Below are 27783 nucleotides of genomic sequence, written 5' to 3'. Positions count from 1 at the left end.
TGTGAAAACATAAATGTAGAATTTTTTTTGGTTACATAACTGCACTAAAAAACAAAACATTTCAAAACTTTAGAGCCTACAAGTCCACTTGGTGCTACTTTTTGTTCAGCCAATCGCTAAGATACAAGTTCATCAACATTTACAGAAGATAATGCTACCCACTTCTTATTTACAATGTCACCAGAAAATGAGAACAGGTATTTGCATGTGACTTTTGTAGCCCGCACTGCAAGGTATTTACGCGCCAGATATGCTAAACATTTGTGTGCCCCTTCATGCTTCAGCAGCCATGCCAGAGGATATGCTTCCATGTTGATGATGCTCGTTAACAAAATGCACTCAGAGGGATGAGGTGTGGAGCATGCTTACAGAAGTCTTAAAAGAGCAACATTCTGATGTGGAAACTACAGAACCCAAACCACAAAAAACACCCAATCTTTTGCTGGTGGCATTTGACTCAGATAATGAAAATGAACATGTGTCAGTCCTCACTGCTTTGGAGGTTATTGAGCAGAACCCATCATCACCATGGAAGCATGTCCCCTGGAATGGTGGTTGAAGCATGAAGGGACATATGAATCTTTAGTGCATCTGGCATGTAAATATCTTGTAAGGCCAGCTACAACAGTGCCATAAGAACACCTGTTCTCATTTTCAGGTGATATTGTGAACAGGAAGCAGGTAGCATTATCTCCTGCAAATGTAAACAAACTTGTTTGTCTGAGCGATTGGCTGAACAAGATATAGGACTGAGTGGACTTGTAGGCTCTAAAGTTTTGCTATGTTTTGCTTTTGAGTGCAGTTTTTTTTGGTATATATTTGTAAGTTCAACTTTCATGATAGAGATTTCACTACAGTACTTGTATTAGGTGAATCAAAAAATACTATTTCTTGTTTTTACAGTGTAAATATTTGTAATAAAAATAAATATAAAGTGAGCACTGTACACTTTGTATTGTGTTATAACTGAAGTCAATATATTTGAAAATGTAGAAAACATCCAAAAATATTGAAATAAATGATATTCTGTTTTGTTTAATCACACAATCACCATTTTTTTTTTTTTTTTTTTTTTTTAAACACAGGATTTGTTCTTGTCCAATCCATGTTGACTGTTACTTATCACCTTATCATCTAGATTCTGGGTACTGAAGTTAAGCTGACTGGTTTATATTCCCCATTTTTATAGACTGACACTACACATTTGCTCTCTGCCAGTCCTCTGGAATCTCTCCCATCTTCCATGAGTTTTCAAAGATAACTGATAATGGCTCAGATATTTCTTCAGTCAGCTCCTCAAGTATTTCAGGATGTATTTCCTCAGGCCCTGCCGACTTGAAGATATCTAACTTGTCTAAGAAATTTTTAATGTGTTCTTTCCCTATTTTAGTTTCAGGTCCTATCTCATTTTCGTTGGTGTTCATTATGTTAGATATCCAAAAACTACTGATCTTTTTGGTGAAAAATAAAATCATTTAGCACTTCTGCCATTTCCACATTTTCTGTTATTGTGTCCTCCCCGGCCCCCTGTGATTTAGTAATGAGCCTACCCTGTCATTGGTCTTCCTCTTGCTTCTAATGTATTTGTAAAATGTTTTCTTGTTACCTTTTATGTCTCTAGCTAGTTGTGCCTTGGCCTAATTGTGTCCCTACCTGTTTTTTTAAAAATATTCATTCTTTTTAATTTGACCTAATTACCATTTTTATAGGACTCTCTTTTGAGTTTCAGATCATTGAAGATTTCCTGGTTAGACCATGGTGGTCTCTTGCCATAATTATCTTTCCTATGCAGGACAGTTTGCTCGTACCCTTAATAATGTCTCTTTACAAAACTGCTAACTCTCTCAAACTGTTTTTGCTCTTAGGCTTGCTTCCAATGGGATCTTACCTACCAATTCCCTGAGTTTGCTAATGTCTGTCTTCTTGAAATGCATTATTGTTATTATGCTGTTTTCTCTTCTACCATTCCTTAAAATCATGAACTCACCATTTCATAATGGTCACTACAATCATGGCAGTTTTTTAAAATATAACTTTTAAGAAGTATAATGAAAACAGTGAGTCACACTTTGGCCTCTTTTTCTGAAAATTGGGCATATTTAGTCTGGAGAAAAGGGAACAAAGGGGACCTAAAAATAGTCTTCAAATATGGTAAGTGTTGTTATTGAGAGGATTATGCTCAACTGGTCTCCATGTCCACTGAAGGCAGGACAAGAAGTAAAGGGCTTAATCTGCAGCAAGAAAAAAAAACAGAGTTAGATATTAGAAAAATATTTTCCTCTAATAGTAAGTTCTCTTCCCAGGAAACTTATACAACCCCCCTCTTTGGAGGAATTTAAAAACAGGCTGGACACATACCTGGCAGGGATGATCTAGGTTTACTTGCCATGGGGCTAAACTAAAAGACCTCCCAAGATCCCTTACAGCCACATGTCTAGGATTTTGTGATTGCCAGAAAGCTAGAAGTCTCCCCAAAGGAAATGCAATGCTAGTAGGACACACACACACACACACACAGACCTGGTGCATGACTTCTCCACTCACTGTCCCCTACCCCCACTCTCTGAGAAGCGACTCCCACTCCCGTCTCTCTCTGGCGGTGCCCCCCGCTCGCTCGAGGGTCTCCTGCCCCCAATTCGCTCCCGCTCACCCCTGCTCTCCAGCGCTCCCGGGGAGGAGGGTCCCAATCCCAAGACATCCCGAGGATGGGGATGCGCCTCTCCCCGCTTTCACTGACGAGAAGGGGCGCTCAGAAAAGTCCCCCCACCCAGACCAGTCCCCCGGGCCTCATGCGCTGGGACGGGAAGCCTCCTTGCTCGCCAGGGGCCAGTGTGCAGATCGCTGTATCAGGCTCTTCCCGGAGACATGGGCGGAGCGAGGCACCCCAGCACCTACCTCGCTACCAGCCCTACGCCGCTGCCCCCAGGCCCCTAAACCTACTGGGGACAGCACAGGGGGGACCCCAGACGCCTTCTCAATCAGACCCCGTGTCTTCCGCAGCCGCCGCCATTTTGAACTGAGATGGGGAGGCGGGGCTCGGGAGTCTGGCGTAGGAGAAAGCGACAGGGGAATGGACTGTACCATTGGCAGCCCGAGGGAGTACGGAGCGGGACACTCGGGCCTCGCGTTACGAGAGCCGGGCCATAGAGGCTCATAAGGGCGACAGCTTGGAACTTTGAAATAAACGCTCCCAGGGTGAAGCTAACCCCCCCTCCCCTTCACTGCTAATGGTCTGTCCTGCCAGGCTGGTAGCTTGTCCAGAAGCAGCAGCTTGAGTAGCCCCAGTTGCCCTTGGGCTCGGCGCAGGCGGCAGCAGGTCTAGGCTCGGCAGCGGGCGGCAGGTGAGCGGGGCCTGTGGGTGAGGAGGCTCCGGGGGCTGCACGTTTGCCTCGTGCTGGTCGCTGGCCGTGGTGCCTTCTTGGCTGTGAACACAGCTTCGGCGCGCGGGGTGGGCCGGGCCAGGCCAGTCGCTGTTAGTGCGGTGTGCGAGGGGGCTACAGCAATAATACTGGGCCCGTGTGGAGTGGCTCTCCTCCTCGGATCGTGTGGGACCTACACCGTAATGCTACTGGGAGCAGCCGGGCCCCTGTGCTAGGTGCTGTACAAGTTGAGTGGCTGACGCCTAAGTTCCAGAGTGATGGACAAACCAGGATAAATTAGGCAGCAGAACACTTAACTTGCTTGTGGGGCCTGATCTGGTAAGTGTGTTCGGACCTCATCTACCGGATTGGGCCTTATAGACAAGTTCACACAATGGCCAGTGGGTCATAATTTTTAGCCCAATGGTTAGGTTACTCATCTGTGAGGTGGGAGACCACTGGTTCAACTCCTCCCTCTGCCTGAAGGGGAGAAGGAACGTGAACAGGATCTGCCACTTCTCAGGTGAGCTTCCTAGCTACTGGAGTATGGTATATTCTGTTGTGGGCCTCTGTCAGTCTCTCTGATTGAAGATGTTCCACTGTGTAGGAATAAATAAATGTCACTGAAGCAGGGGGACAGGATCATGGATCTTCTACCTCTGTGGCGAGTGTGCTAACCATTGGACTACAGAGTCATTCTCACACAAGCACTTTCTAGTTCTTCTCCCCCTGCCCTCTTTCTGACCTCCCCCGATGCTGAAACTGTTGTGCTGTGAATAATAATGAAATAATTATTGGAACAGAGAGAGAGTGAGAGCAAGCATGCGAATGACTTTGTGGCCTTTTGGCTAGAGTATTCACCTGGGAGGTGGGAGACCCAGGGTATGTCTACACTGGAAACTTCAAAGCGCTGCCACGGAAATGCTCCTGTGGCAGCACTTTGAGGTATGAGTGTGGTCAAGCACGAGCTCCTGCTAACTGTGCTCCCCACGCTTGGAGTCTGTCTACACTAGCTCTTTAAAGTGCTTGGACTTGCTATGCTCAAGAGGGTGATTTTTCACACCCTTGAGCCAGCAAGTTAGAGTGCTATAAAATTTGTGTCAACAAGCTCCCAGAATCCAGTTTCCCTGCTCCAATGACTGTTTAAAATATTTAGCCACAGTGGAACAGCTTCAACAGGAAAGACTGAGGGAGCCTCGGATTAGAAGAGCTCAGAGCCCAGTAGCTAGGGCACTCAATTAAGAGATGGAAGATCCCTGTTCAATTCACATATTTCCCTCAAGTGGAGGGGGGACTTGAACTTGGGGTCTCCACGTCCCAGGTGAGTACCTGACCGTTGGGCTAAAGGTTATGATGGAGCTTCTCCTCTCATAACCCTCTGTCCTCTCCGTTCATTCTGTCCCTTCCCTGCTCCTTCCTCCACCATCTTCTTGCAAAAGTGGTATAGGTACCTATCTCCAAGACAGCATTTGCAGCTGAGAATCCCAATCAGAGGGATACACATTCCTGCAGTCCAGACTTAGGTGCCTAGCTCTGAGAGAGGGGTATGCCTGAGAGAGGGGCATGCTTCCTGTTGGCTACCTTAGGCAAAGAATGTCCTGCATGCTGCATTTTGTGAATTCCATTTTTAGGCACCTATCTCTGCTCTTAGTCTTTCATTGTATAGGGTACCAAACCCAGGTTTTGTGAATCCTGTTGATTTTCTAGGTGCCTACATTTCTTTGTTAATCTAGCCTAGCATGCCCAGTTCTTTCTGTTTTTTCATGTCTTTCACCCCTGTTAATGTATACCAGAGTGACAGTAGCCTTTTTCACAACAGCATCATAGTGTTGACTCATATTCAATTTGTGATCCACTAAAACCCCCAGATCCTCTTCTACAGTACTGCTGCTTAGCCATTTATTCCCCATTTTGTATTTGTGCATGATTTTTCTTTCCAAAGTGTAGATTTGCTGTTGTCTTTATTTAATTTCATCTTATTGATTTCAGACCAATTCTCAAAAGCATCAAGATCATTTGAATTCTAATCCTGTCCTTCAAAGTGCTTGCAGCCCCTCCCTGCTTGGTGTCATATGCACATTTTATAAGAATACTCTCCGCTCAATTATTAAAGTCATTAATGAAAATATTGAGTAGTACCAAACCAATGACAGATCCCTTCAGGTCACCATCTGATAGGTCTTCCCAGTTTGACAGTGAACCATTGATAACTACTCTTTGAGGGTGGCCTTTCAACCAGTTGTGCACCCACCTTACAGTAATTGCATCTAGACTTATGAAAATTCCTGCTTTATAAGTATCAGAGGGGTAGCCGTGTTAGTCTGGATCTGTAAAAGCAGCAAAGAGTCCTGTGGCACCTTGTAAACTAACAAGTTTTGGAGCATGAGCTTTTGTGGGTGAATACCCACTTCGTCGGATGCATCTTTGCTGCTTTTGCTTTATAAATGTTAGTTGAGAACAGGTATTATATTTTACAACAAGGCAGACTCCTCATAAATGGTGCATTATTAGAATGATTTCTAGTGAGGGACTTTTGCCATAATTTTAAATGCGAATACTCAGCCTATGATTACCTTGAAATAGTTTATTAATTGGGTTGCATTCCTATTCCCTTAGGGCAAAATTCTACTGTCAGTACTGCAAGTTCAATCTAGATTCCAGTATCTGGCTGTTCCCAGGAATTCTGTGTGGACCTGAGAGCAGCATTTTTCTCTTGTTAAAATATGTGCTGGCCTTCAGATGTTCATGAATTCATAGAGAAAATTCCAGTACGGGAGGTTATATGTACTAGGTATATGCAGTAGTTTCTATGTTAAGATTTTTGTCTACTCTGACCCCTGCCCCAATTTTTTTTTTCCTTCTAGCAATCATGGTGAATTTTGTCCAAGCTGTGCGTGAATACTGGGTCCATATTTTGTGTCCCATGGGATTTGTTATTGGATGCTATCTGGACAGAAGGAATGATGAAAAACTATCAACTTTCAGAAACAAGAGCATGTTATTTAAAAGGTTAGTTTATGACACAACTTTTTAACAAAATAATCTGTCTGAAAGGCCTAATTCTGCTCCGATTGAAGTGATGTGAATTTTGATATTGATTTCAAAGGAAGCAGGATTTTGCCCTATAGGTCCTGTCCTGCAAAATGTTGGCACCTCAAGTGAGGTGATCATTGTTCTCAACTGCCATTTAAATTAGTTGGAGTTAAGAAATCTTGCAATCCTTCCCCATGTGAATGTCATAAGAATAGCTATACTGGGTCAGACCAATGGTCCATCTAGCCCAGTATCCTGTCTTACGACAGTGGCCACTGCCATATGGTTCAGTGGGAATGAACAGAACAGGGCAATGATTCATCCCCTGTTTTCCAGTCCCAGCTTCTGGCAGTTAGTTGTTTAGGGACAGCCAGAGCAAGGTTTTCTGTCAAAGAGTTCCCCAAGGTGACCTCATTGTGTGAAGAAATACTTCCCTATGCTTGTTTTAAAGCTGTTGCCTATTAATTTCATTGGGTGACCCATGGTTCTTGTGTTATGTTAAGGGTTAAATAACACTTCCTTATTCAGTTTCTCCACACCATTAATCATTTTATGTAGACCATTAATCATTTTATCATCTCCCCCTTTAGTTGTCTCTTTCGTAAGTTTAACAGTCAGTCTTTTTCATCTCCTAGTATGAAAGCTGTTCCATACCCTTATCAATTTCGTTGCCCTTCTCTATACCTTTTCCAATTCTAATATATCTTTTTTGAGATAGGGTGGTCAGAACTAGACTTAGTACTCACGATGTGAGCAAACAATGGATTTGAATAGTGGCATTATGATCTTTTCTGTCTTCTTATCTATCCCTTTTCTGATGGTTCCTAACATTCTGTTAGCTTTTTTGACCACTGCTGCACACTGAGCAGATGTTTTCAGAGAATTATCCACAATGATTCCATAATCTCTTTTAGTGGTGGTAACTAATTTAGACCCCATCACTTCATATGTTTAGTTGGACTTACATTTTCCAAAGTGCATTACTTTGCAGTAGGGCTGTCAAGTGATTAAAAAAATTAATTGTGCGATTAATTGCAGTGTTAATAATAGAATACCATTTAGTTAAATATTTTTTAATGTTTTTCTACATTTTCAAATATATTGATTTCAATTACAACACAGAATACAAAGTGTACAGTGCTCACTTTATATTTATTTTTGATTACAAGTATTTGCACTGTAAAAAAAAGTGTTTTTCAATTCACTCAATACAAGTACTGTAGTGCAATCTCTGTATCATGAAAGTTGAACTTACAAATGTAGAAGTATGTAAAAAAAAAAAAAAAAAAAAAAGTATTAAAAAATAAGACAATGTAAAATTTTTGAGCCTGCAAATCCACTCAGTCCTATTTCTTGCTCAGACAAACAAGATTGTTTACATTTGAAGGTGATAATGCTGCCCACTTCTTATTTACAATGTCACCTGAAGGTGGGAACAGACATTCTCATGGCACTGTTGTAGCCGGTGTTGCAAGATATTTACGTGCCAGATGCGCTAAAGATTCATATGTCCCTTCATGCTTTAATCACCATTCCAGAGGATATGTATCCATGCTAATGACAGGTTCTGCTCAATATCTCTCCAAAGCAGTGCAGACTGATGCATGTTCATTTTCAATATCTGAGTCAGATACCACCAGCAGAAGGTTGATTTTCTTTTTGATGCTTTGGGTTCTGTAGTTTCTGCATCAAAGTTTTGCTCTTTTAAGACTTCTGAAAGCATGCTTCACCCTTCGTCCCTCTCAAATTTTGGAAGGCATTTCAGATTCTTATACCTTGGGTCGAGTGCTGTAGCTATCTTTAGAAATCTCACATTGGTACCTTCTTTGCGTTTTGTCAGATCTGCTGTGAAAGTGTTCTTAAAATGAACAACATGTGCTGGGCACAGTTGCCAAATTTCACACGGTAAATAAGCACCTGACTTTCACAATAAGCCAAAAATCAAGCTAATCTCCTTTCAAAATGAGGCCAAAACAAGCCAGTCCCTAAGGACCCCAACACTCTATGTGACTAGATTCCCCCAGTGTGCAGTCTGGGACTGTGGTGGGCCTGCTGTGCACCCTTGACTCTTCTCTTCCCCTCCACCCCCCGCTGCTTGCCCCTGCTTGCCAGGAGCTGATCAAAAAAACTAATCAACAAGCTACAAGCCAAAAACTGGCAAACAAGGAACACTTAAGCCAATTGAGCAAAAAACAAGCCCAATTTCTGTGGTGGTGGTTTTTTTTTTAACGGGTTTGGCATGTCTGTTGCTGGGTCATCATCCAAGACTTCTATAACATGAAATATATGGCACAATGCGGGTAAAACAGAGCAGGGGAGATACAAATCTCCACAAAGGTCAGTCACAAATTTAATTAACACATTTTTTTATGAGTGTCATCAGCATGGAAGCAAGTCCTCTGCAATGATGGCCAAAGCACGAAGGGGCATACAAATGTTTAGCATATCTGGCATGTAAATACTTTCCAGTGCAGGCTACGAAAGTGCCATGCAAATGCATGTTCTCACTTTCTGGTGACATTGTAAATAAGAAGAGGCAGCGTTATCGCTCATAAATGTAAACAAACTTTTGTCTTAGCAATTGGCTGAACAAGAAATAGGACTGAGTGGACCTGTAGGCTCTGAAGTTTTACATTGCTTTGTTTTTGAGTGCAGTTATGTAACAAAAAAAAGAAATCTACATTTGTAAGTTGCACTTTCATGACAAAGATATTGCAATACAGTACTTGTATGAGGTGAATTGAAAAAATACTATTTCTTTGTTTATCATTTTGGCAGTGCAAATATTTGTAATAAAAATAATGTACACTTCGATTTCAATTACAACACATAATACAATATATATGGAAAATGTAGAAAAACATCAAATATATGTAATACATTTCAACTGGTATTCTGTTGTTTAGCAGTGCAATTAAAACTGTGATTAATTAGTATTTTTTAATCATAATAATATTTTTTGAGTTAATTGCATGAGTTAACTGCAATTGACAGCCCTACTTTGCAGTTATTAATACTAAATTTCATCTTTCATTTTGTTACCCAGTGACAGAGATCCATTTGTCACTATTAAATAAGTCCAAAGCTGACTACAATCTTGAGTAATTTTGTATCATCTGCAAATGTTGCCACCTCACTGTTCATCCCCTTTTCCAGATCATTTATGAATATGTTGAGCAGCACAGGTCCCAGTCTGTTCTCTGTAAGCTGTGCAGCCGTGCAGCAGTCTCTCAAGGGCTGCGCAAACGGGTAGGGAGAGGAGTCCCTCACACGACCCGGTGCAGCCCCGCCGGAGCTGCCAGGGAAAGGAGCCCCGCGCACGGCCCAGCCCCTGAACCCCTCCTGCATTCCTCATCCCCAGTCCCACCCCAGAGCGCACACCCCCAGCCAGATCCTCCATCCCTCCACACCCCAACTCTCTGCCTCAGCCCCCTCCCGCACCCCAGACACATCATCACTGCCCCCACCCCAGAGCCCACATCCCCAGCCAGCGTCCTCACCCTCCCCGCACCCCAAACCTCTGCCCCAGCCCTGAGCCCTCTCATGTTCCGAACCCCTTGGTCCCACCCTCACCGCATGAATTTTGTTAGTACTAATATGAAGATGATGTCACATACCACCTCCATATTGTTGCACATAACAAAATTCATTCCGTACATGGAAATAAAAAATTAGTGGGAACACTGGTCCCAGTACAGATCCTTCAGAGATCCTGCTTTTTATCTCTCTCCATTGTGAAAACTGACCACTTATGCCTAGCCTTTATTTCTTATCTTTTATTCAATTACTGATCCATGAGAGAACCTTCACTTTATCCTGTGACTTCTGACTTTGCTTGAGAGCCTTTGGTTTGAGTCCTTGTCCAAGGCTTTCTTCTGTGTCAACTGGATCACCCTTGTCCATGTGCTTGTTGACATCCTCAAAGAATTCTAATAGATCGGTGAGGCATGATTTCCTTTTACAAAAGCTGTGTTGACTCTTTCCCAATAATTCTGTTCTTTACTGTAGTTTCAAACAATTTGCCTGGTACTGAAGTCCCATTGAGTTTGTTGGGAACAACACCTACATAAGGGATTGGCTTCTAATTCCAGCATTTGCTTTCAGACTAAAAGGGCCAGGGAGTGCTCAAGATGCACCTTGTTCAGTTGCTTTCTAGCAACTCGTCAAACTATTTTATGGGTGTCTTTGTCATGCTCCTAAAGTATCTACTTCAAGCCCTCATTAGCCACACTTGATAACTAAGGCCACAGTTGTCCAGTGAGCTCAACTCCAATGTGAGTGGACCCTGCCATGAAGTCCCATTTTAGTCAATAGAGAGAGGCTGCTGCAGAATCTTCTCCACAGTGCTAATGGGGCAGGGGGGCTAATGTGGAAGGGAGTCAGGAGTATCATAAGGAAAGTACACAGAAAAAAGTGATACTAACCTTCAAGAAAAGGGGAAGGAAGGAGAAGACCAGTTTTTCAAATGATGATAAAGTTTTTGATTAACAGTTACAGAGGAAGTTGAGGATATTAATTATTCATAAAAGTTAATATAGAAATCAAGATCTGTTATAAAATACCTTGCAATTAAGCTAATGAAACACTAACTTAATCTGCATTACTGTTTATAGATTTACAGTCTGTAAAAGTCCTGTGCACTACCTAATTTTACTATCCTCATTTTTTCCCACTCCACACAGGGAATTGAAACCTGGTGAAGAAGTAACCTGGAGATAAAAGCTGTCTGTGAAATGGGAAATGCTTCCATGTAATTAAATTAGCGTGTATAACAAGTGGATGATGTCTTTGTTACTGTGTCATCTGTGGAACAGGAACCATGTTTTTACACTTGATACACTTCATTCCTAGTATTAAAAAAAAAATAAAGCCACTGAAAAGTGTAGTTTAGTTCTGCCAATTTAAGTCCCTGTTCTTCATTTCCATTTTGAAGGACGATTTAATCATATGACTAATAAATATCCTGTTCAGAAATGTTTTTTCTAAAAAGTCTTGCTCCTAAGGAAAAAACATGCACAATAAGCAGAAAAACTACATAAAAGGCACTCACATTTAAAACAAATGAACAAAAAACTCCTCCAAGGCTAGGACAGGTCTCTTCGTATTTTAATTGAGTAAAATGGAAAAAAAAAGCATTCACAAAGAAATGGAAATTAATTTGCCTTTTAAAAAAAAAACTACTGGTTTAGTTATAACAAAGGAGTGTGTCTGCCTAAATCATTATAAAGTAGAGACAACTGTTGGTCTTCTACCTTATTGTTCTTGTGTAGGTATCCTGAGCAGTTCAGAGGGTGCAGCCATCACTTGGGCACAGGTGCTTTTGTCCTGTGGCAGGTTGCAAATTCTAGGCATGGCTAGGTGTTTACCATTCACCAAGCATAAAGTGGAGCAGCCTTTGGAACTGCTGTAATTTATGGAAACTTCTGGAAACCATTTATGGGCCATGCCACAGCCCGTTCTTTGCACCAAGGCCTGTAAGGGGTAGGAACATAGGGGCATTATGTTAGATCATAAGCGGCTGGAGCCAAGGACTGGAGGATATTTGATTCTGTATTTCTGCTGTGCCTAGCTCAACAGGATACTGGTCAGTGATGGGCCTCCTTGGTGCTATAGCAATAAAAGTAATTAACAACTCTACGCTGTTAAAGGAATTCCCTGTGCTGAGGAAATTTTTGGCTTTGGGGGAGGAGTTCCAGCTGCTTTCCAGACCTTTATGATTGTGGTGTGGTGTAAAGGTGCTTAAAATACAGCCTTAAATTCAGTCATAGAGTTTGACCGATTTTTCTCAGGGGTTGCTCTCCTTCAGAACATGAAAGGGTCACCCCACAAACCAGCAGCTTTCCATAAATCTGCATATTGGTTCAATCCCAGACTGTCTGCTATAAAAAGCCTTTGGTTTCCCCAACTGCTGCTGTTCCACAATCCGTGATGGTTTTCAATGAGTTACGGTATCAGTATTAACTTACACCAAGATCCCTGTGGTGTTGAATTTAGAATGATGCTATAGAAAAGCACTGGAGGTGAGACTTTTTAGTCATAATGCAGTGGTGTCAGTACTTCCCACTTCTATTTCTCCTAAATGATGACAGAGCCAGAATAGGATAGTAATCAGAATGTATTGCCTCCCTGAAAGCCCATAATTTGCCACACATGAAGTGGTAGACTACTGGGACAGCTCATCTGGAAAGAGGAAAACTCCAAACTAAGCACCTACTGTTAGGACATGCTCCTTTTGAAGAGCAAGTTTTCTGTACTCTAGAAATGTCATCCACCTAAACAATGTTCTGATGGATTTGTAGGATAAATTACATGCGCTCGCCAACAGTTCATCCTAGGACTGATAGTTAATGTGTTCAGGCTATGCCCATCATTCTGGTATCTGAGTGCCTTAGTGTTCAGATATTACAGTGATGGGCAATACAGGTATAAGACAAAACGGGTAATTTTATCTTTGCTGGTTGATTCTTTCTCCCTTTTCCTATTTACTGAGGATGAGCATGACCAGATTTGTTCTGTTTCAGTAAACTTTTTGGGAAAGGAGTTGTACCTTCCTCATGTTTGGCAAGAGCCTAACAGATTTCTGATGCTGCTGCAATCTTTAAAAATGTATCTTCTTTTTTCCCTTTTGCTCCATTCTAGCCCCACACTCCTGCTGGAGCCCCTCCCCTCCAAATTCTTTGTGTTCTACTTTCCCTTCCCTCTTTTTCCTCCCTTGCCTTCAATATTAATATTTTATGTACCAGTGTGTCTATGACTGGCTGTTGCCTATGACTAGCTTGCTTCATTGCCAAGTGGTAGCCATTCACTCCCTTGCTTTCTCCATCCTCTTCATTTGCATCTTCCTTATGTTGCTTGAAAAGAATGAGTTTGGGGAAAGCAGAGAGAGAAAGAGGTCTAGGTCAGCAGAGCAGACAGCTGGTTCACTTAATTAAAAAAATAAGTCATAGTCATTAGTTTTAAAATGCCACCATTTGTACTGATAAAGGAGAGAGTAGGAAGTGGACTTCATAATTCATAGACAGACACAGGGCATGCCTTCAGCAGGTGCCTCTTTTCATTCAAATACCCTGAATCTAGCTGACAATTCTTTCCTTCAATTAAATGGGCAGTTATGAGAAATGGGATAATCTGCTTTGAAAGTGAATTAAATTCATTTCTGACTGAGTTAGTGTAGAATAGTATACGGGTAGTGTGACAAAACTGTGGCTAATTGAGACTTAATAATCACCACACTGAACAAGGTGGATTTTGGAAGGACCTGGCACCTGTAGGAATAGAACAGACCCTGCTGCTCACAAAGCACAACCCTGCCCCCTTAAAATACCATGGAGGTGCGGGATAATCTCCATCAGCTCCTGGCAATACAGGGCTTGTGACAGACAGGGCGGGGGTCCTATGCACAGCTCCAGCCAACGCGTTACAGGGCAGACAGCTGAGACCGCCTGGGTAATCAAGTGGTTATAAGCGCTAACAAAGCTCTTCAGACCACAGCAGCCGACAGGGGGCGCCCGCGCCAGCTATGCGAGCCCCGAAGCCACTTCTGGCTCCCGCAATCCCCGCCCCCAGGACTCCGGCGCAAGCACTGATGTTGTGATCACATGACTGTCACGGAGCAGGCGAGGCCCTGGTTTATTGGGCGGGGTAAGATCACGTGGTGGGCAGAGGGCGAGGGGGTGCGGGGCAGCTGCGATGATTGGCTGCTGTGGGGCTGGGATGTGGTCACGTGAGGTGGAGGCCGCTGCTGGCTTGGGACAAATAAACATGGAGGCCATCTTCCACGAGAGGGTGAGTGTGCGGCGAGGGGAGGGGGCGCTTACGGTTGAATGTGGGGCTCGGGAGTGGGGGGAGTGTGCCGCGGACAGCCAGCGGTTGGATGGGGGGATGGGTATTTCAGAGGCTTGGGTAGGAGCTGGGGCTGGGCGGGGCTGGGAGAGGAAAGGAAAGGAAGGGGTGGTAGCCTATGGCGGGGAGGGGGTTGGCAGGTGGCAGCGGAGCGGTATCCTGAGGCAGGGGAAGTGAGGGGAGCCGAAGCCAGTGGCTTGGAGCCGGGGCTGGTGAGTTCCTTCCGTCCCGTGGATGACTTAGAGTAGCGTAGTACTTGAAACTGTCTTTTAAACACTCCCCAAAACAACCCCCAGGCTAAATTCTCTTATCCAATTGATCTTGATGTCATATGGCCCCTCACTCTAACATCTTAGTGCTGATAAGATTCCTCTCAAGAGGAAGGGGGACAGCCAGGTGAAATGACAGTTCAACTAAATACTTCTTAGATGAAATCTAGGCCCCTTTCAGAAGAGGAATCTGGGTTCTCGGGCAATCTGCTGACATAACTTGCCAATACTGAAGTTGCTACCAGCTGAGTGCTTTCAAAAAAATGACTGGACAAATAAGTCTATAAAGCTTCAGAAGTGGTCACAAACGAGTGTCAATATTACTTCCTCTTATAGAGGAACTCTTTTCATGTTGAGTTTTATTTCCTGATTTTTTTTCTTGATCCTTTAAAGATAAATACAGAAAGAATTTGATCGTGCAGAAAGAAGTTCTTACTCTCTTGAGAAAGGGAGTATTGCTTAAATGAGAAATGAGCATAAAGATGGGAAGCAGGAGATATGAGCTCTATTCCTGACTTCTACTGTCTTGCTGTACCTTTGCTCATGACAACCTCTCTCTTCCTCGGTTTCTGCATATACCAAGTGGAGATTATGACACTTATTTCAAAGTGGGTGTTGTTAAAATTTATTTAATGTCTTCTGCGGTGCTTCTGAAAATGTAAAGCACCATATAAGTGCTAAATATTTTATTTCAGGTGACAAGTATCTCTGCTACTCATGATTGCCTCCAAACTCCTAAACAATAATCTCTGTATCACACCATCACATTCTAGTATCTTCTTTATGTGCTTCCCGTAATTTAGTCTCTTTAGCTATCTTTATTATTAATCATCGTTTTTCAATTTGTCATTCTTAATAAATTTTCTTTTGTAAATGCAGATTGCTCTAGTTATCAAGAGACACAGTAACTAAACCAAACTAGTTCCTATCTGCCTAGACTGCCATGTGTAGGAGGGGAATTTAAAAAACAAACCAAAAAAACCCCATTTTTTTTTGTTTTAAAATAAGTTACTGTGGAAAGATGGCTTTATAGGATTGGAATGATAGAAGTAATTCTGCTGAAGATTGATATTCTTATTTATACTCTGCCCTTTAATCTATGTTGCAAAATAATTGCTATTTAGTGTGTAAGTGGTGTAAACTGCAAATATTTTACATCAGTCTGCAGTACAGGAAGTGTGTTTTTTATGTATATATATAGAAACACACATGCTCTTTGACAATTTAGTAGTTAGATTACTTAGGCAGAGATAAATCATCTAGTTAGATATCTTTAGCAATAAGCAACATATATTTTTGTTCTGTTGTAATGTTTATTTTCATAGGTTCTGAAGCCAGAATTGTGGTGATCTAGTCTGACCTCCTGTATAGAACAAGCCATAGAACTTCCCCAAAATAATTCCTGGAATTTATCTGTTTGGATGCCTTTCTATCTTGATTTAAAAATTGACAATGATGGAGAATCTACCACAATCCTTGGTGAATTGATTCAATGGTTTATTACTCTTGACATTAAAATGTATGCCTTATTTCTGGTCTGAACTTGTCTAGCTTCAATTTCCAGCCATTGGATTATGTCATTCCTTTGTTTGCTAGACTGAAGAGCCCATTATTAAATGTTTGTTCCCCATGTAGGTACTTATAGACTGTGAGCAAGTCACCCCTTAACCTTTTCTTTGTTAAGATAAATAGTTTGAGTTCCTTGAGTCTGTCACCATAAGGCATGTTTTCTAATCCTTTATTCTTTCTCATGGCTCTTTTCTGGACTCTTTCCAATTAATCAACCCCTTTCTTGAACTGTGAATACCAGAACTGGACACAGTATTCCAGCAATGGTTGTGCTAGAGCCAAATATAGAGATGAAATGACCTCCCTACTGCTATTCGAGATTCCCCTGTTTATGCATCCCAAGATCGCATTAGCTATTTTGGCCACGTCGTCCCATTGAGAGCTTGTGTTCAGCTGATTATCCACCTTGACATCCAAATCTTTTTGGTCATTGCTTTGCCGGATAGTGTCCCCCATCCTGAAAATATGGCCTACCTTCTTTGTTCCCAGAAGTATGCATTTACATTTAGCCATATTGAAATGCATGTTGTTTGTGTGTGGCCAGTTCACCAAGTGATGTAAATTACTCTGAATCAGTGACCTGTCCTCTTCATTATTTGCCATGCCCTCAATTTTAATTGGCATCACTGGGGAAAAATGTGAACAAGTATGTATGTAACATCATTTGTAATAAAGATATGCATTTCAGTTCACTGGTAGTGCCCCCATTTCCTCCAAAGTATTCAGAATACTGCTTAGGTGTTTGTAGTTAAAGTGCTTTAATACACACACATCAAATTCTTAACCATAAAATCAAGCATGAAAAGAAAATAATATAATTTTAAAAGGTAGGTAAGAATACCTTTTCAGATAGGTCTAAGGGAGGCAAGCTCTATGCCTGAGGAGCCACTGCTGTAAAAGACAGGAAGTTCTGCTCTAGGGTAAAATGTTGAAAGCTCTAATGAATGGCCAGAGCACAAATGTATGTCAGGACAAGGTTGAACGAGGAGGCTTCTAATTATGAAAGAATGATATGTCTCCCCATTTAAGGTTAAAGCTACTTTCAGTTATAAATTATGAGCCTAATTTTCTTGCCCCTCAATTCACCCTTAATGTCACCAAAGAAAACCCCCAGTACATCTGAACGTTTGCATACTATATATTATCTTAGGATGGTAAAAATATTTGGGGCAAATCCCATGAGGACTTTCGATGAAGTAGGATTTAAAAATTTCCCCATCATTCTCTTTCAAAGATTTTCTTGATGCTTTGACTTATATTTTAAATCTGATTCACATAGAATCTTCAAAACCAACTTTTTCAAGAGTCCCTAATAAATGGGAATGCCTTTCATATGATCGAAAGTGCACATATATTGAAGTTCTTAAGGTAAAAAAATACAAAAATATACATTTCTGTTTACTTTGGAAAACACATGCTATATACATGTGTATATTTGGATGCATTTAATAGATGCATCGGTTTGAGGCAAACTTACAAAGTCTTCATGGCCTACGTGCAGAGGTGGGCAAACTTCAGCCCGTGGGCCACATCCAGCCTGCGGGACCCTCCTACCTGGTCCCTGCGCTCCTGGCCCGGGAGGCTAGCTCCCAGCCCTTCCCCTGCTCTTCCCCCCTCCCCCCCCGCAGCTCACTGCGCCACTGGCAAAATGCTCTGGGCAGCCAGGCTGCGAGCTCCTGGGGCAGTGCAGCTGCAGAGCTCAGCGTGATCCAGTGCTCTGTGCTGCGCAGTGCCACGGCTGGCTCCAGCTGGGTGGTGCGGCCACCGGTGCTCCAGGCAGCATGGTAAGGGGGTGGAGTGGATAGAGGGCAGGGGAGTTTGGGGGGAGTGGTCAGGGAGTGGGTGTGTGGATAGGGGTCTGGGCGATCAGATGGTGGGGAACATGGTGGTAGGCGTCCCGGGGGTGGGGAGTCAGAGGCAGGGGTTCTTGGGGTGTCAGGAATGAGAGGAGGGGTTGGATGGGGCAGTGGGGGGCAGTCAGGGGCAAGAGTGCCAGGGGGGCCATCAGGGAACAAGGAACGGAGGGAGTGGATGGGGCAAGGGTCCCGGGGGGGCCATCAGGGAACGGGAGGGGTGGATGGGGCAGGAGTCCTGGGGGGGGGGGCTGTCAGGGTGAGAAGCAGGGGGGGTCGGATAGGGAGCGGGAAGCGGGCAATGCCTGGCTGTTTGGGGAGGCACAGCCTCCCCTAACTAGCTCTCCATACAATTTTGGAAAACTGATGCGGCCCTCAGGCCAAAAAGTTTGCCCACTCCTGCCTATGAGTGTATATCCATGATGGGGGAAGCGACATAGGGATACATGGCACTGTTGTGGGGAGAAAAGAAGAGGGAGATTTATATGGGACAAGTGCATCTGGTATGGAGAATGAGAGTGTCGCATGTGGAGGCTGTCTGGGAGAGAATGAAGTATGTAGCTGCTGCTGTTTGCAAGAATAGTTGGAGTCCCTCTGTGACTTTATCAGTCTGCAGAGACTTCTGTCACTGGCCGATTCTTAAATTATCTTCTAAATTAAAGGTAAACTTACAGACTAAAAATGTTTACATTTCTTGAGAAATAACTCAGGGTCTTACAGGCATGGAGACAAGTAATGCACTGTAGGAAAGCTTGGGGGTAAATACACTCCCTTGGCAAACATAGATGATTGAAGCAACGAAGATGTAACAAAACATTTTTTAAACAATTCTTACATATATTTTTGTTCCTTTACAATTTTAGCAAGAAGGCTCATTATGCGCTCAGCACTGTCTGAATAACTTACTACAAGGGGAATATTTTAGCCCTGTGGAGTTATCTTCTATTGCACAGCAGCTAGATGAGGAAGAGAGAATAAGAATGGCAGAGGGAGGAGTGTCTAGTGAAGAGTACAGAACATTTTTACAGGTAACAATCATTTTAACATTAGATTGCTTGACATCTGTTTGTTTTTCTTAAACATAATTTTTTGTTTTACTGATTTGTCATTCTTGCTTTGTTATGGGAGCTCCATTTTCAAGTGATAATGCTTTTCAATTTTATAGTCTTTTTCATACAAGTGTTTTAAATTGGCATTTACAGACATTAATTCACTACTAAAGCATCATAACACTTCTATGAGAAATATATTATCCCCATCTTACAGGCATGGAGAGAAGGATATGGGATTGAGTTTTTTCACTAGAAGTGTATTTTGGACAGGGCAAGCAGTCTTTTTTGAAATCGGTGTACAGAGTTTCTGATGTAGGTGTACACGATTGTATTTATTTTTACACTTGATTTCTCACAAACCTTTTTAGAAATGTTAGCTGATCACAATTTTTCTTTTTCTCCTCCACCCACATTGAACAGCAGCCTTCCGGAAATATGGATGACAGTGGCTACTTCTCCATTCAAGTAAGCATGACTCTGTGGTCAGAACAATTTCTTACAACCAGTGCAGTTGCATTATATATATTTTATTGAAAATAATTTTGATAACATTTAGTAATTCTTCTCCAATTTCTAGTGTGTAGGGTTAATGCAGGAGAGTTCTGGCTTTCTAGAGCATTGGGTTTAAATTATGGATTACAGAGGCCTTCCTGGTGATTACAGGGTCCATGAGAGAATCCTTCTCTTACAAAGTAATCTGCAAAATGAAAAGGCTGCAGAATCTGTGTTCCAAAGGCTTTATTTCACACTTCTGAAACTTTAGAGCTATTTGGAAAAAAAGTTTATTTTTTAAAAAGGGAATTTACTTAATGTGTAATGAATCTTTTAAATACCTGTAATAGAACCAAAAACCCCATAAAAAATGCCAGACTAGTAGCTTTTACCTATATTGGATCCCTTGGTCATGCTCTGTGCCTTTTGTTTCTCTTCTTGTGTCCCCATGTATGTTGGTCAGTATTTCTTTCCATACTCTCATGTAAGCTTCTGTTCCCATTACTCTGTTTTGTAGGTGCACAGGGCTCTCCTTTTATTTGCTAATTTCAGTTCCCAGTCTCATTTCTGAAATACATTTTCTGCCATTTCCAGCATGGCAATTCCTTACTTCCTAATGGTGCTGCAGTGACCTTGAAGCTGATAAAAATTGCTTCCTACTTTGTTTCTACTTTCTTGCTCTACCATTTCTTTGCTCACTTGCTACACTGTTGGCTGGCTGAGGTGAGGATGAATTGTTAATCTCCCCATACCTCTATCCCAAACAGCTTTAAGTCAGTAGTGTTAAGAGGTTTTTCCATCCATAAATTTCAAACGTACTGAATAATGTTTAAAATGAGTTAGAACTTTAGCAGATATTAGGGAGATCCCTAGTTGGAAGTCTAGGATTTTTGGTAAGCCTTGATGCTTAGGTCTACACAAGTTGTAATGGAGTCAGGGATCTTGTTGCAACATGGTTCTAGTTTGTAGTGTAGCAAAGTTAAGGACCTATTGAGTTAAAAGCCTTGGTGGACATGTCTTCAAAAAGGATGAGAGTAGATGATCCCTAAATATGTTAACAGTAGCCCTAATATTATTTCTTGTGTTATCTTAATGGCTGCAAAATGCCAAACAGTTTTAATAATGTAGTTTTGAGGGTGAAAATAAGAAGATAATAAGCATACAGCTGGATATAAGACTATAACCTAATCAAGCAGGTGTGCTTTGCGAGAATCTCTCTGTCAAACTGTAGTTTTGTAATTCATCTTTGTTGTATATGCTATCTATTTTGTGTGGTGATCGTAGATTCATGAAGGTTGCATCTTGAATATTCTGATCCCGAGGTTTCCTTTTTGTATCAGCTTTTTAAAAGCACAGCTTTATGAAAACAATATAATTGTTCATAGTGATTAAAATGGTTGCATTGCTTAAATTTGGAGTTGACTGGTTTGTCTCATGAAAAGTACTATTTTTTGACAGGTTATAAGCAATGCCTTGAAAGTTTGGGGTTTAGAACTAATCCTCTTCAACAGCCCAGAGTATCAGAGGCTCGGGATCGACCCTATGTAAGACTTTCTTTTTAGCACCCTGCTTTCATTTTACAGAAAAGTAATGCTGAAAATCTGTGATTGCTAAGTTTCTTTTACAATTACTGTTTCAAGCTCTGTTACATTTTGATGTTTCCTTTTTTATCCCCTCAGCCTTTTATTTTTCATATTTTGGGGATTAATATGATCTGTCCTCTGAGCCTTCATGACATCTTAGTATCTGTGGCATCACAGTATGCTGACTGAGTTGCATGTGATGTCATATATACTTTATGACATTACCAGGTTTATACAGAATTCAGTACATAATTAAAAAGAACACTTTAAAATATTATGAACTATAATAAGACCAATTTAAACACTCTATAGCATCAATAGTTACATTGTATTGCCAAAATATTGTAATTTATTTATAAATTAGTGATAACAAATAATTTAAAAGTTAGTATGAGCTCCAATATTAGAGAATTTAATTTTATGTATACCTTGTGTTTTTCTTTTTGCAGAAATGAAAGATCATTTATTTGTAATTATAAGGAACACTGGTTTACAGTTCGAAAGTTAGGAAAACAGGTGACCTTGTCTTTTTTTATTTAAAAGTTGACTTCAGAGCGGGGGTGGAAAGAATGGTTGCAATGAGGCCATGTGCTGGCCTTTCATCTTTTGAAGGTCTGGGTTGAAATTTGTTTTAGACTATCCCAAATAAATAGGTTGGGTAAATGCTTATTTATATCATAATGCTGCCAGGCAGCTTGGCATTAATGTTTGCATAAGGAAGGACTCTGGATCAGATCCCCTAAGAATCTGTGCTGTTATAGGAAGCAAGAGCTGCAGCTCTGGTTACAGCTTTATATGATATCACTACATATTCGTCAGAAAAGAGAGAAGACTTAATATAACAAACAGCCAGAAAATCATACTTTTGAAAAAATTTTGAGGTCATCTTTATACATTATAAAGAGGTACTGAGGGTCAGATTTTGTTTTTTGTTTTTTGCTGCATTACACATACTATTACATTGGTACTGTAAAAATAAATTGCAGGTAGTTTCTGCATCTTAAATGGCTAGTCAGTATATGGGAAATGTGATTAACACGTTAGACCTTTGAATATTTATGTTTGCCAACATTGGAGAGGTATTAGTAGGGATTGTAGTGGGGAAAAGTAGAAACACAGCTTTTAACTCTGTAGGATTTAGGATAGCTTTTAGAAGGAATTAAATTAGAAATAGTAAAATCCCTAAAAATAAGGGATGGTGTGCCTGTATAAAGTGTTCATAACCAAAGAGCCAGATAGATCAGAAAAAACTGAGTCTTTTTAACACACAGAATACCAATTAAAGTTGTCCCTTTCTAGATGATGTTCTATAATTCTTCATATAACTAAACTACATTTTTAAAATGTATAAAACACTCCTGAAGTTAGCTTTGTAAAACATCTACAATAATGGAAAGGAGCTCACATAGCCATAAATAAGGTTTTTGGAAGCTGCCGCCATGCTGACATCCAGATGAGAAAAAATAAGTAAATTTTTTGTAGATGAAACTAGCCAGGCCACTGCCCTCAATATGGCACTGAAGCTTTTTATTTTCTGCTGAAAAGGCTCATTGAATGCACCAAACGTTGCCGATAAAGCCTCTTTGTTAAAAAATTAAAGCTCAAAGTGGTTTGGCTGCAAGTGTTGCCTTTTACTAGTGATGATTTTTCAAGCCAATACAAATTTAAAAAATGCATGTATATTGTGGTTTAGTTCAAGTGGAAATGACATCTGGCGTAAATGGTGAAAATGGGGATTACATTACAGACTTTACATTCAGGATTAGTTTAAAAATAATTTGTTTATTTTGTAAACATTTTTTCATGTGTTATATCGAAGGGACATTAATGTTCACTTTAAAACTGTTATCTGATGGGGAGAGCATTCCAGGCTAAATGTGTAGTTCAGTTTTTTTTTGTAAGATACTATTCTGTCACTGATTTAAAAAAAAATTGGGTTTAAAACTTCTATTTTTTTAGATATTACATAGTTTATAATCACAATAAAGCACTTCTTGGTGTCTATTCAGACAGTAATACAGAAGGAAGATTCATTTTATAAGCTGTTAATCCATCCCTAGACAAAATAGATTAGCTCAATGAAGGAAACATTAATTTGACTTTCATCTCTATTATTTGTTATACTATAAAGTAAAACTATTATCTCTAAAAGGTTTTTTCTTTAATCCCTATTTTAAAAGCCCAACACTCATGTACATATATCAATACCTCACCTTTTTATCTCTATCCCACACCCTTGTCCCACACACCATTTGGGGTTGGATTTTTTAAATTTTTTTAAGAGGAAATTTTGTGTCATGAATTTGGTAGAATGTTGGCAGTATGATATGGAACTATTTGATGACTCCATTCCTGGTGAACGGTAATCAAGACCCCAGTCCTGCAGAAACATGCATGTTCTACTTCAAGGACATGAGGAGTCCACTGATTTCATTTAAATGTGTTTAAAATGTTGCAGGATTGGGCCCAAAAGTAATTGGTGGTTCAGTAGCATCTGAAATAAGTTAATAGTCTCATTCTAGCTATCAATGGACATTAGCCTCTATCACAAAGAATATACTTAATTAGTACTCTTGTTGACAGTTTCAGTAGATTGGCCAAGAATTGTGTGGAAAGGAGACTGAATTCTGTTGCCATCTGAAGTGGCTCTGGAAGATCATGATTTTAGCACAATGGAAGGGTGTTGTGAAGAATTTTTCTTCAAGCACTTGCATTTATTCAAGATAGTGTCAAGAGATAGATCTGATAGTTTTAATGGCTCCTATAATATCAGTCTCTCCCCAAATTGGATACATTTTCAGTTATTACGAGAATTACTGTTAATGACTAATTGGCCTTTTGGAGTATGTGTGTGTGAAGTGATTTATACGGACACATCTTTGTCTTGTCTCGCTTCCTCCTAATATAGGCTGTGTTTGTGACATAGATAATAAAAGCATTCCAAGTGAACTTGGTTGATATAATTATCTTTAAAATACATATAGAGAAACCAGTTACCTATGATTAAAGCAATCGATTTTATAGGATCCGCAATTAAAGGCAGCATTGTTACACATATTCTTAACAGAAAATACTCAACTATTTCTTCAGCCATCCCTTTAAATAGAGATTCTGTCCACTCTCCACTACAAATATGACTCTATGGTGGAGTGACAGAAGGAAAAAAAGCCTCTATGAATCAAATGACAATCTCCAAGAACAAATATTGCAAACCAGAACAAACAGTATCATAAAGTAACAGTAGAAACCATGACATAAAAATTGTTCAAATTTCTCCCCTTTAAACTCTCCTGATATTAGTAGGGAGGGAGCCTGACGTTACATAAATTTCCCTGTAAGGTTTCAGAGTTTGTGTCAGCTGAGGACTGTTTGAAGGGTGGCAGGTAGCAATACTTATGTTGTTGTGCTTTTGTGCTTTAAAGACATTTTTGATGTTTCACATGATTAGTTTACAAATCCGATATTTCATTGTGGAAATTGACCAGATTGCCCAAAAATAAATTCCATGCTAATTTTTTTCTCTCAAATCTTTTTTTGTTTTCAAATTACAGTGGTTTAACTTGAACTCTCTCCTGATGGGTCCAGAACTAATATCAGATACATACCTTGCACTTTTCTTGGCTCAGTTACAACAGGAAGGTAATACTAGTTTGCAAATGGTTAAACCTCATTGGTTGAAAGCGCATGATTAAAATCAGATAATTAACCTTTATTTATAAGAGTGTTTGTATCCAGTCTATCTACATCAGTTTTGTGACTGAATTGGTGAAATAACTATACAATCCTTGTAATGAAAGGCAAAGCCTAATATTGAATGTCTGTATTATATTGCTGGTAATAAATTGCATTTTTTTTATTACATGGTATATTTAGTTGGGGGTATTTAATAATCCACACACTTTACACTTAGTATTTCTGCTTTTGTTATTCCCAGGTTATTCTATATTTGTTGTAAAGGGTGACCTGCCAGATTGTGAGGCTGACCAACTACTGCAAATGATTCAGGTGCAGCAGATGCAGCGACCAAAACTGATTGGGGAAGAGACTGCACAATCAAGAGATGAAAGGTAAGGTAAAAGAAGATTTATTTTTAATAGTGTTGAACATGTTTTTTTTAGCGACTGATGCCTACAACCAAGGCACTTATTTCTAAGTAAACTTACAAAGTACTACTATTATATATACTATAATTTCACTGAGTTGTAAAGCTGCTATTTTCTGATTTATCCTACAACTACAACATTAATCCTTAAATGTTTCCAAATCTTAAAACATTTTAAAATACTCTAGTCAGCTGGTATAGTTTTGTTGCATTTTATCATGATTAAATTTTATTGCTTTTAAAGAGATTTATGAGAGATGTACAGTTTCAAAGGAATTACTTCATAAATGTTCCTTTCTCTTGGTATACAGGTTAACTTCCATGGCTCTGCAATAGGTAAAAACAGAGATCTTGTGTGGCAATATAGCCTAGTTGATAGAGCATGGGACTGGGAACCACAAACTTCTGAGTTCTGCCCTTCACTGTGACACTGACTAGCACTGTGATTGTGGACAAATCACTTAATTTCTTTTGTACTTCTGTTTTTCATTTGTAAAAGGGGGAAAATATTTAACTACCTCAGAGGTGTATTGTGCAGATAAGAATGTTTTTACAGTACCCTGAAAATGCAGAGCTAAATCAACACAAAGTATTATTCTTTATGATGAGATTCAAATGAAAATGTTATCTAAGGCTGATTGCAATGCGATATCTATTCTGCAGGGGGCAAAAAACTGACCTGGAACAAGCTTTAGACGTTAACCATCCCTATGATGGAACAGGCATGTTAGATGAAGATGAGGAGAATTTCCAAAGAGCCCTTGCTCTAAGTAAACAGGAAATTGATATGGAAGATGAAGAAGCTGATCTTCGTAGAGCCATTCAACTTAGTATGCAAGGTAAAAGACTTACTTACTTTAAAAGAAGCTACAATTTTTATCCAGTGATCACTTTGACTAGTTGAGTTCTTGTGAAAAGTGAAATCTGACAGCTGAAATCTGTTCATAGGGTCAAGTTTTCCTTGTGAATGTGTCTCAGGCCCACTGGTTAGGCCCTCTGGAAAGTCTGCCTCCTAAGCATGAAGTGCTTAAGTGTGAACTTTGGTCCTTTCCTTGTGACTCTTAAAAATGTTGTTGGTGATGATGTGAATAGTTGATCACTAGGAAATATACTGAAAGTTCATCTTATTCTATGCATCCGAAGAAGTGAGCTGTAGCCCACGAAAGCTTATGCTGAAATAAGTTTGATAGTCTGTAAGTTGCCATAAGTAGTCCTGTTCTTTTTGCGGATACAGACTAACACAGCTGCTACTCTGAAACGTGTCATTAATTTTTAGGTTGGCTACTGCCATAGGTAGATTTGAACCATTGAACTTCAGATGAGGTTTTCTGTTCCCCAAATCCCTGAGCCATTCACTCCTTGCCAGATCTGTTGTTTCAAGACTTTTGTCTGTAGTAACAGAGATTAGATAATTGTATATGATGATCATGTTATAAAAAAATTTTTTCTTCATCGAGATTTGGAGAGGTAATCTTAACTATGTTACATTTGTTAGTTTAAAATTTCCCATCTTGATTGGTGTAATGAAATACCATGTTCTGACTTTAGGAGGCCATCGAAGTGAGTTTTCAGACTCTGTATCACAGAATACACCTCATTCATCTGGTATAAGTCAGTCTGAATCTCTTTCTTCAGAAGAGCTGCGAAGGAGAAGACAGACATATTTTGAAAAGTAAAGTATCTGGTGAAAAACTGAATTTGCTTGTTGAAGTAATTATATTTTAGGATGGTAGAATATTTTTTCAAACATTGAGGTCAGGTTTAGCTTTTATTTATCTTTTTTTTTTTTTTTTTTTAATGACCTTTTTAGCACTGTATTCTGGAAACCCTGTAGCTTCTAATTAGTTACTTGAGATACTAGTTAGAAGGAGATTGTTTGTTTGTTTTCCCATGGAGTGCACTCTCATTAAATCATGAAGGACACATACCTTCTATAAAATAGTTAGTGTTATTTACAACAATACTCCTAAGACTTCATATAAAACCGTATCTTAGTACCTATGTGTGCGCACGTAGCTGGACCTTTACTTTACAGCATACAATCAATATTTAGTGGCGGTATGTGCCTGAGAGGTGAGATATAAATGCAGGGAGTCATATAATTTTCATCTATTGAGTCTTTCCCCCTCTGAACAAAATGTTAGGCAGAGCTTGTTTTCTGCTAACCATAGCGATGAGCAAGTAGATTCTTAATACCAATTCAGCTTCTGCTTCAGAACTATAAACCAGTTGCATCTCTTCTGTTACTATTGCTTTTCCTTCTCTCTATCGTGATCTTCTAGTGAGGAAAGAGAGGGGAACCAGAAGGAAAAGTGAAGTAGCAAGGGGATAAGATTGTGGATGAGTATGCCAGACATTTCAATTGAAGGGATTTGGGGTGCAAGGGCATATGATGGTGCCTAACACCATCCAAATATTTCTCACTCATTGGCTTTCCATGGAATGAAAAATGACTTTTTTTGCAGAGGGGAGGTGTCAGAACAGGACTTCAGAAAAAGAGACAATAATGACAAGATGAGGAGCTTTAAATGGAGACTTGTGGATTTAAATTTGGACCTGTATGTAAATTTTGGGGGGAAGGGGGAACAGATATAAAGCCTCAGATCCAGGGAAATGTTTCACAATTTTA

The 27783-nt window shown here is 40.2% G+C and overlaps 3 protein-coding genes across 13 annotated transcripts in view; 2 read left to right on the top strand and 1 right to left on the bottom strand.

Annotated features, from left to right (window-relative positions):
- Window positions 1-3062, bottom strand: part of CPSF2 (cleavage and polyadenylation specific factor 2) — a 28290-nt gene extending 25228 nt beyond the window's left edge. Inside the window, exons 1-2 of one of the 2 annotated variants that reach the window (XM_050953255.1) lie at window positions 2896-3062; window positions 2130-2231 (exon numbers count right to left, since the gene is read on the bottom strand). The gene's annotated coding sequence lies outside the window, so the exon portion shown is untranslated. The remainder of the gene's footprint in view (window positions 1-2129; window positions 2232-2895) is intronic. The other variant, XM_050953254.1, reaches the window with a different exon arrangement.
- The window catches only part of ATXN3 (ataxin 3), a 464297-nt gene that overhangs the window by 431071 nt on the left and 5443 nt on the right, over window positions 1-27783 (top strand). For 2 of the 9 annotated variants that reach the window (XM_050953329.1, XM_050953328.1), the window contains exons 2-8: window positions 19395-19442; window positions 20928-21013; window positions 21502-21568; window positions 24604-24691; window positions 24987-25119; window positions 25818-25993; window positions 26703-26826. In XM_050953329.1, coding sequence (XP_050809286.1) covers window positions 19413-19442; window positions 20928-21013; window positions 21502-21568; window positions 24604-24691; window positions 24987-25119; window positions 25818-25993; window positions 26703-26826 — 704 coding nt within the window. In that variant the 5' untranslated portion in view covers window positions 19395-19412. Of the gene's footprint in view, window positions 1-14081; window positions 14178-18788; window positions 18954-19394; window positions 19443-20927; window positions 21014-21501; window positions 21569-24603; window positions 24692-24986; window positions 25120-25817; window positions 25994-26702; window positions 26827-27783 lie in introns of those variants that run through there. The other 7 variants (XM_050953323.1, XM_050953324.1, XM_050953325.1 and 4 more) reach the window with 7 other exon arrangements.
- NDUFB1 (NADH:ubiquinone oxidoreductase subunit B1) lies at window positions 3144-11172 on the top strand. Of its 2 annotated transcripts, none has more exons than XM_050953366.1 (3): window positions 3144-3341; window positions 6224-6368; window positions 11075-11172. In XM_050953366.1, the coding sequence occupies exons 2-3, from the start codon at window positions 6229-6231 to the stop codon at window positions 11109-11111; spliced, it is 177 nt and encodes a 58-aa protein (XP_050809323.1). In that variant the 5' UTR covers window positions 3144-3341; window positions 6224-6228; the 3' UTR covers window positions 11112-11172. The 2 variants fall into 2 exon arrangements, with proteins under 2 accessions (XP_050809323.1, XP_050809324.1); XM_050953367.1 differs by lacking the exon at window positions 3144-3341 and adding an exon at window positions 3394-3698.

Source organism: Gopherus flavomarginatus, chromosome 5 (genome assembly GCF_025201925.1).
Source record: "Gopherus flavomarginatus isolate rGopFla2 chromosome 5, rGopFla2.mat.asm, whole genome shotgun sequence".
Taxonomy (NCBI): domain Eukaryota; kingdom Metazoa; phylum Chordata; order Testudines; family Testudinidae; genus Gopherus; species Gopherus flavomarginatus.
The sequence above is the reverse complement of the archived record's forward strand: the minus strand, read 5'-3'. Positions and strand labels throughout refer to the sequence as shown.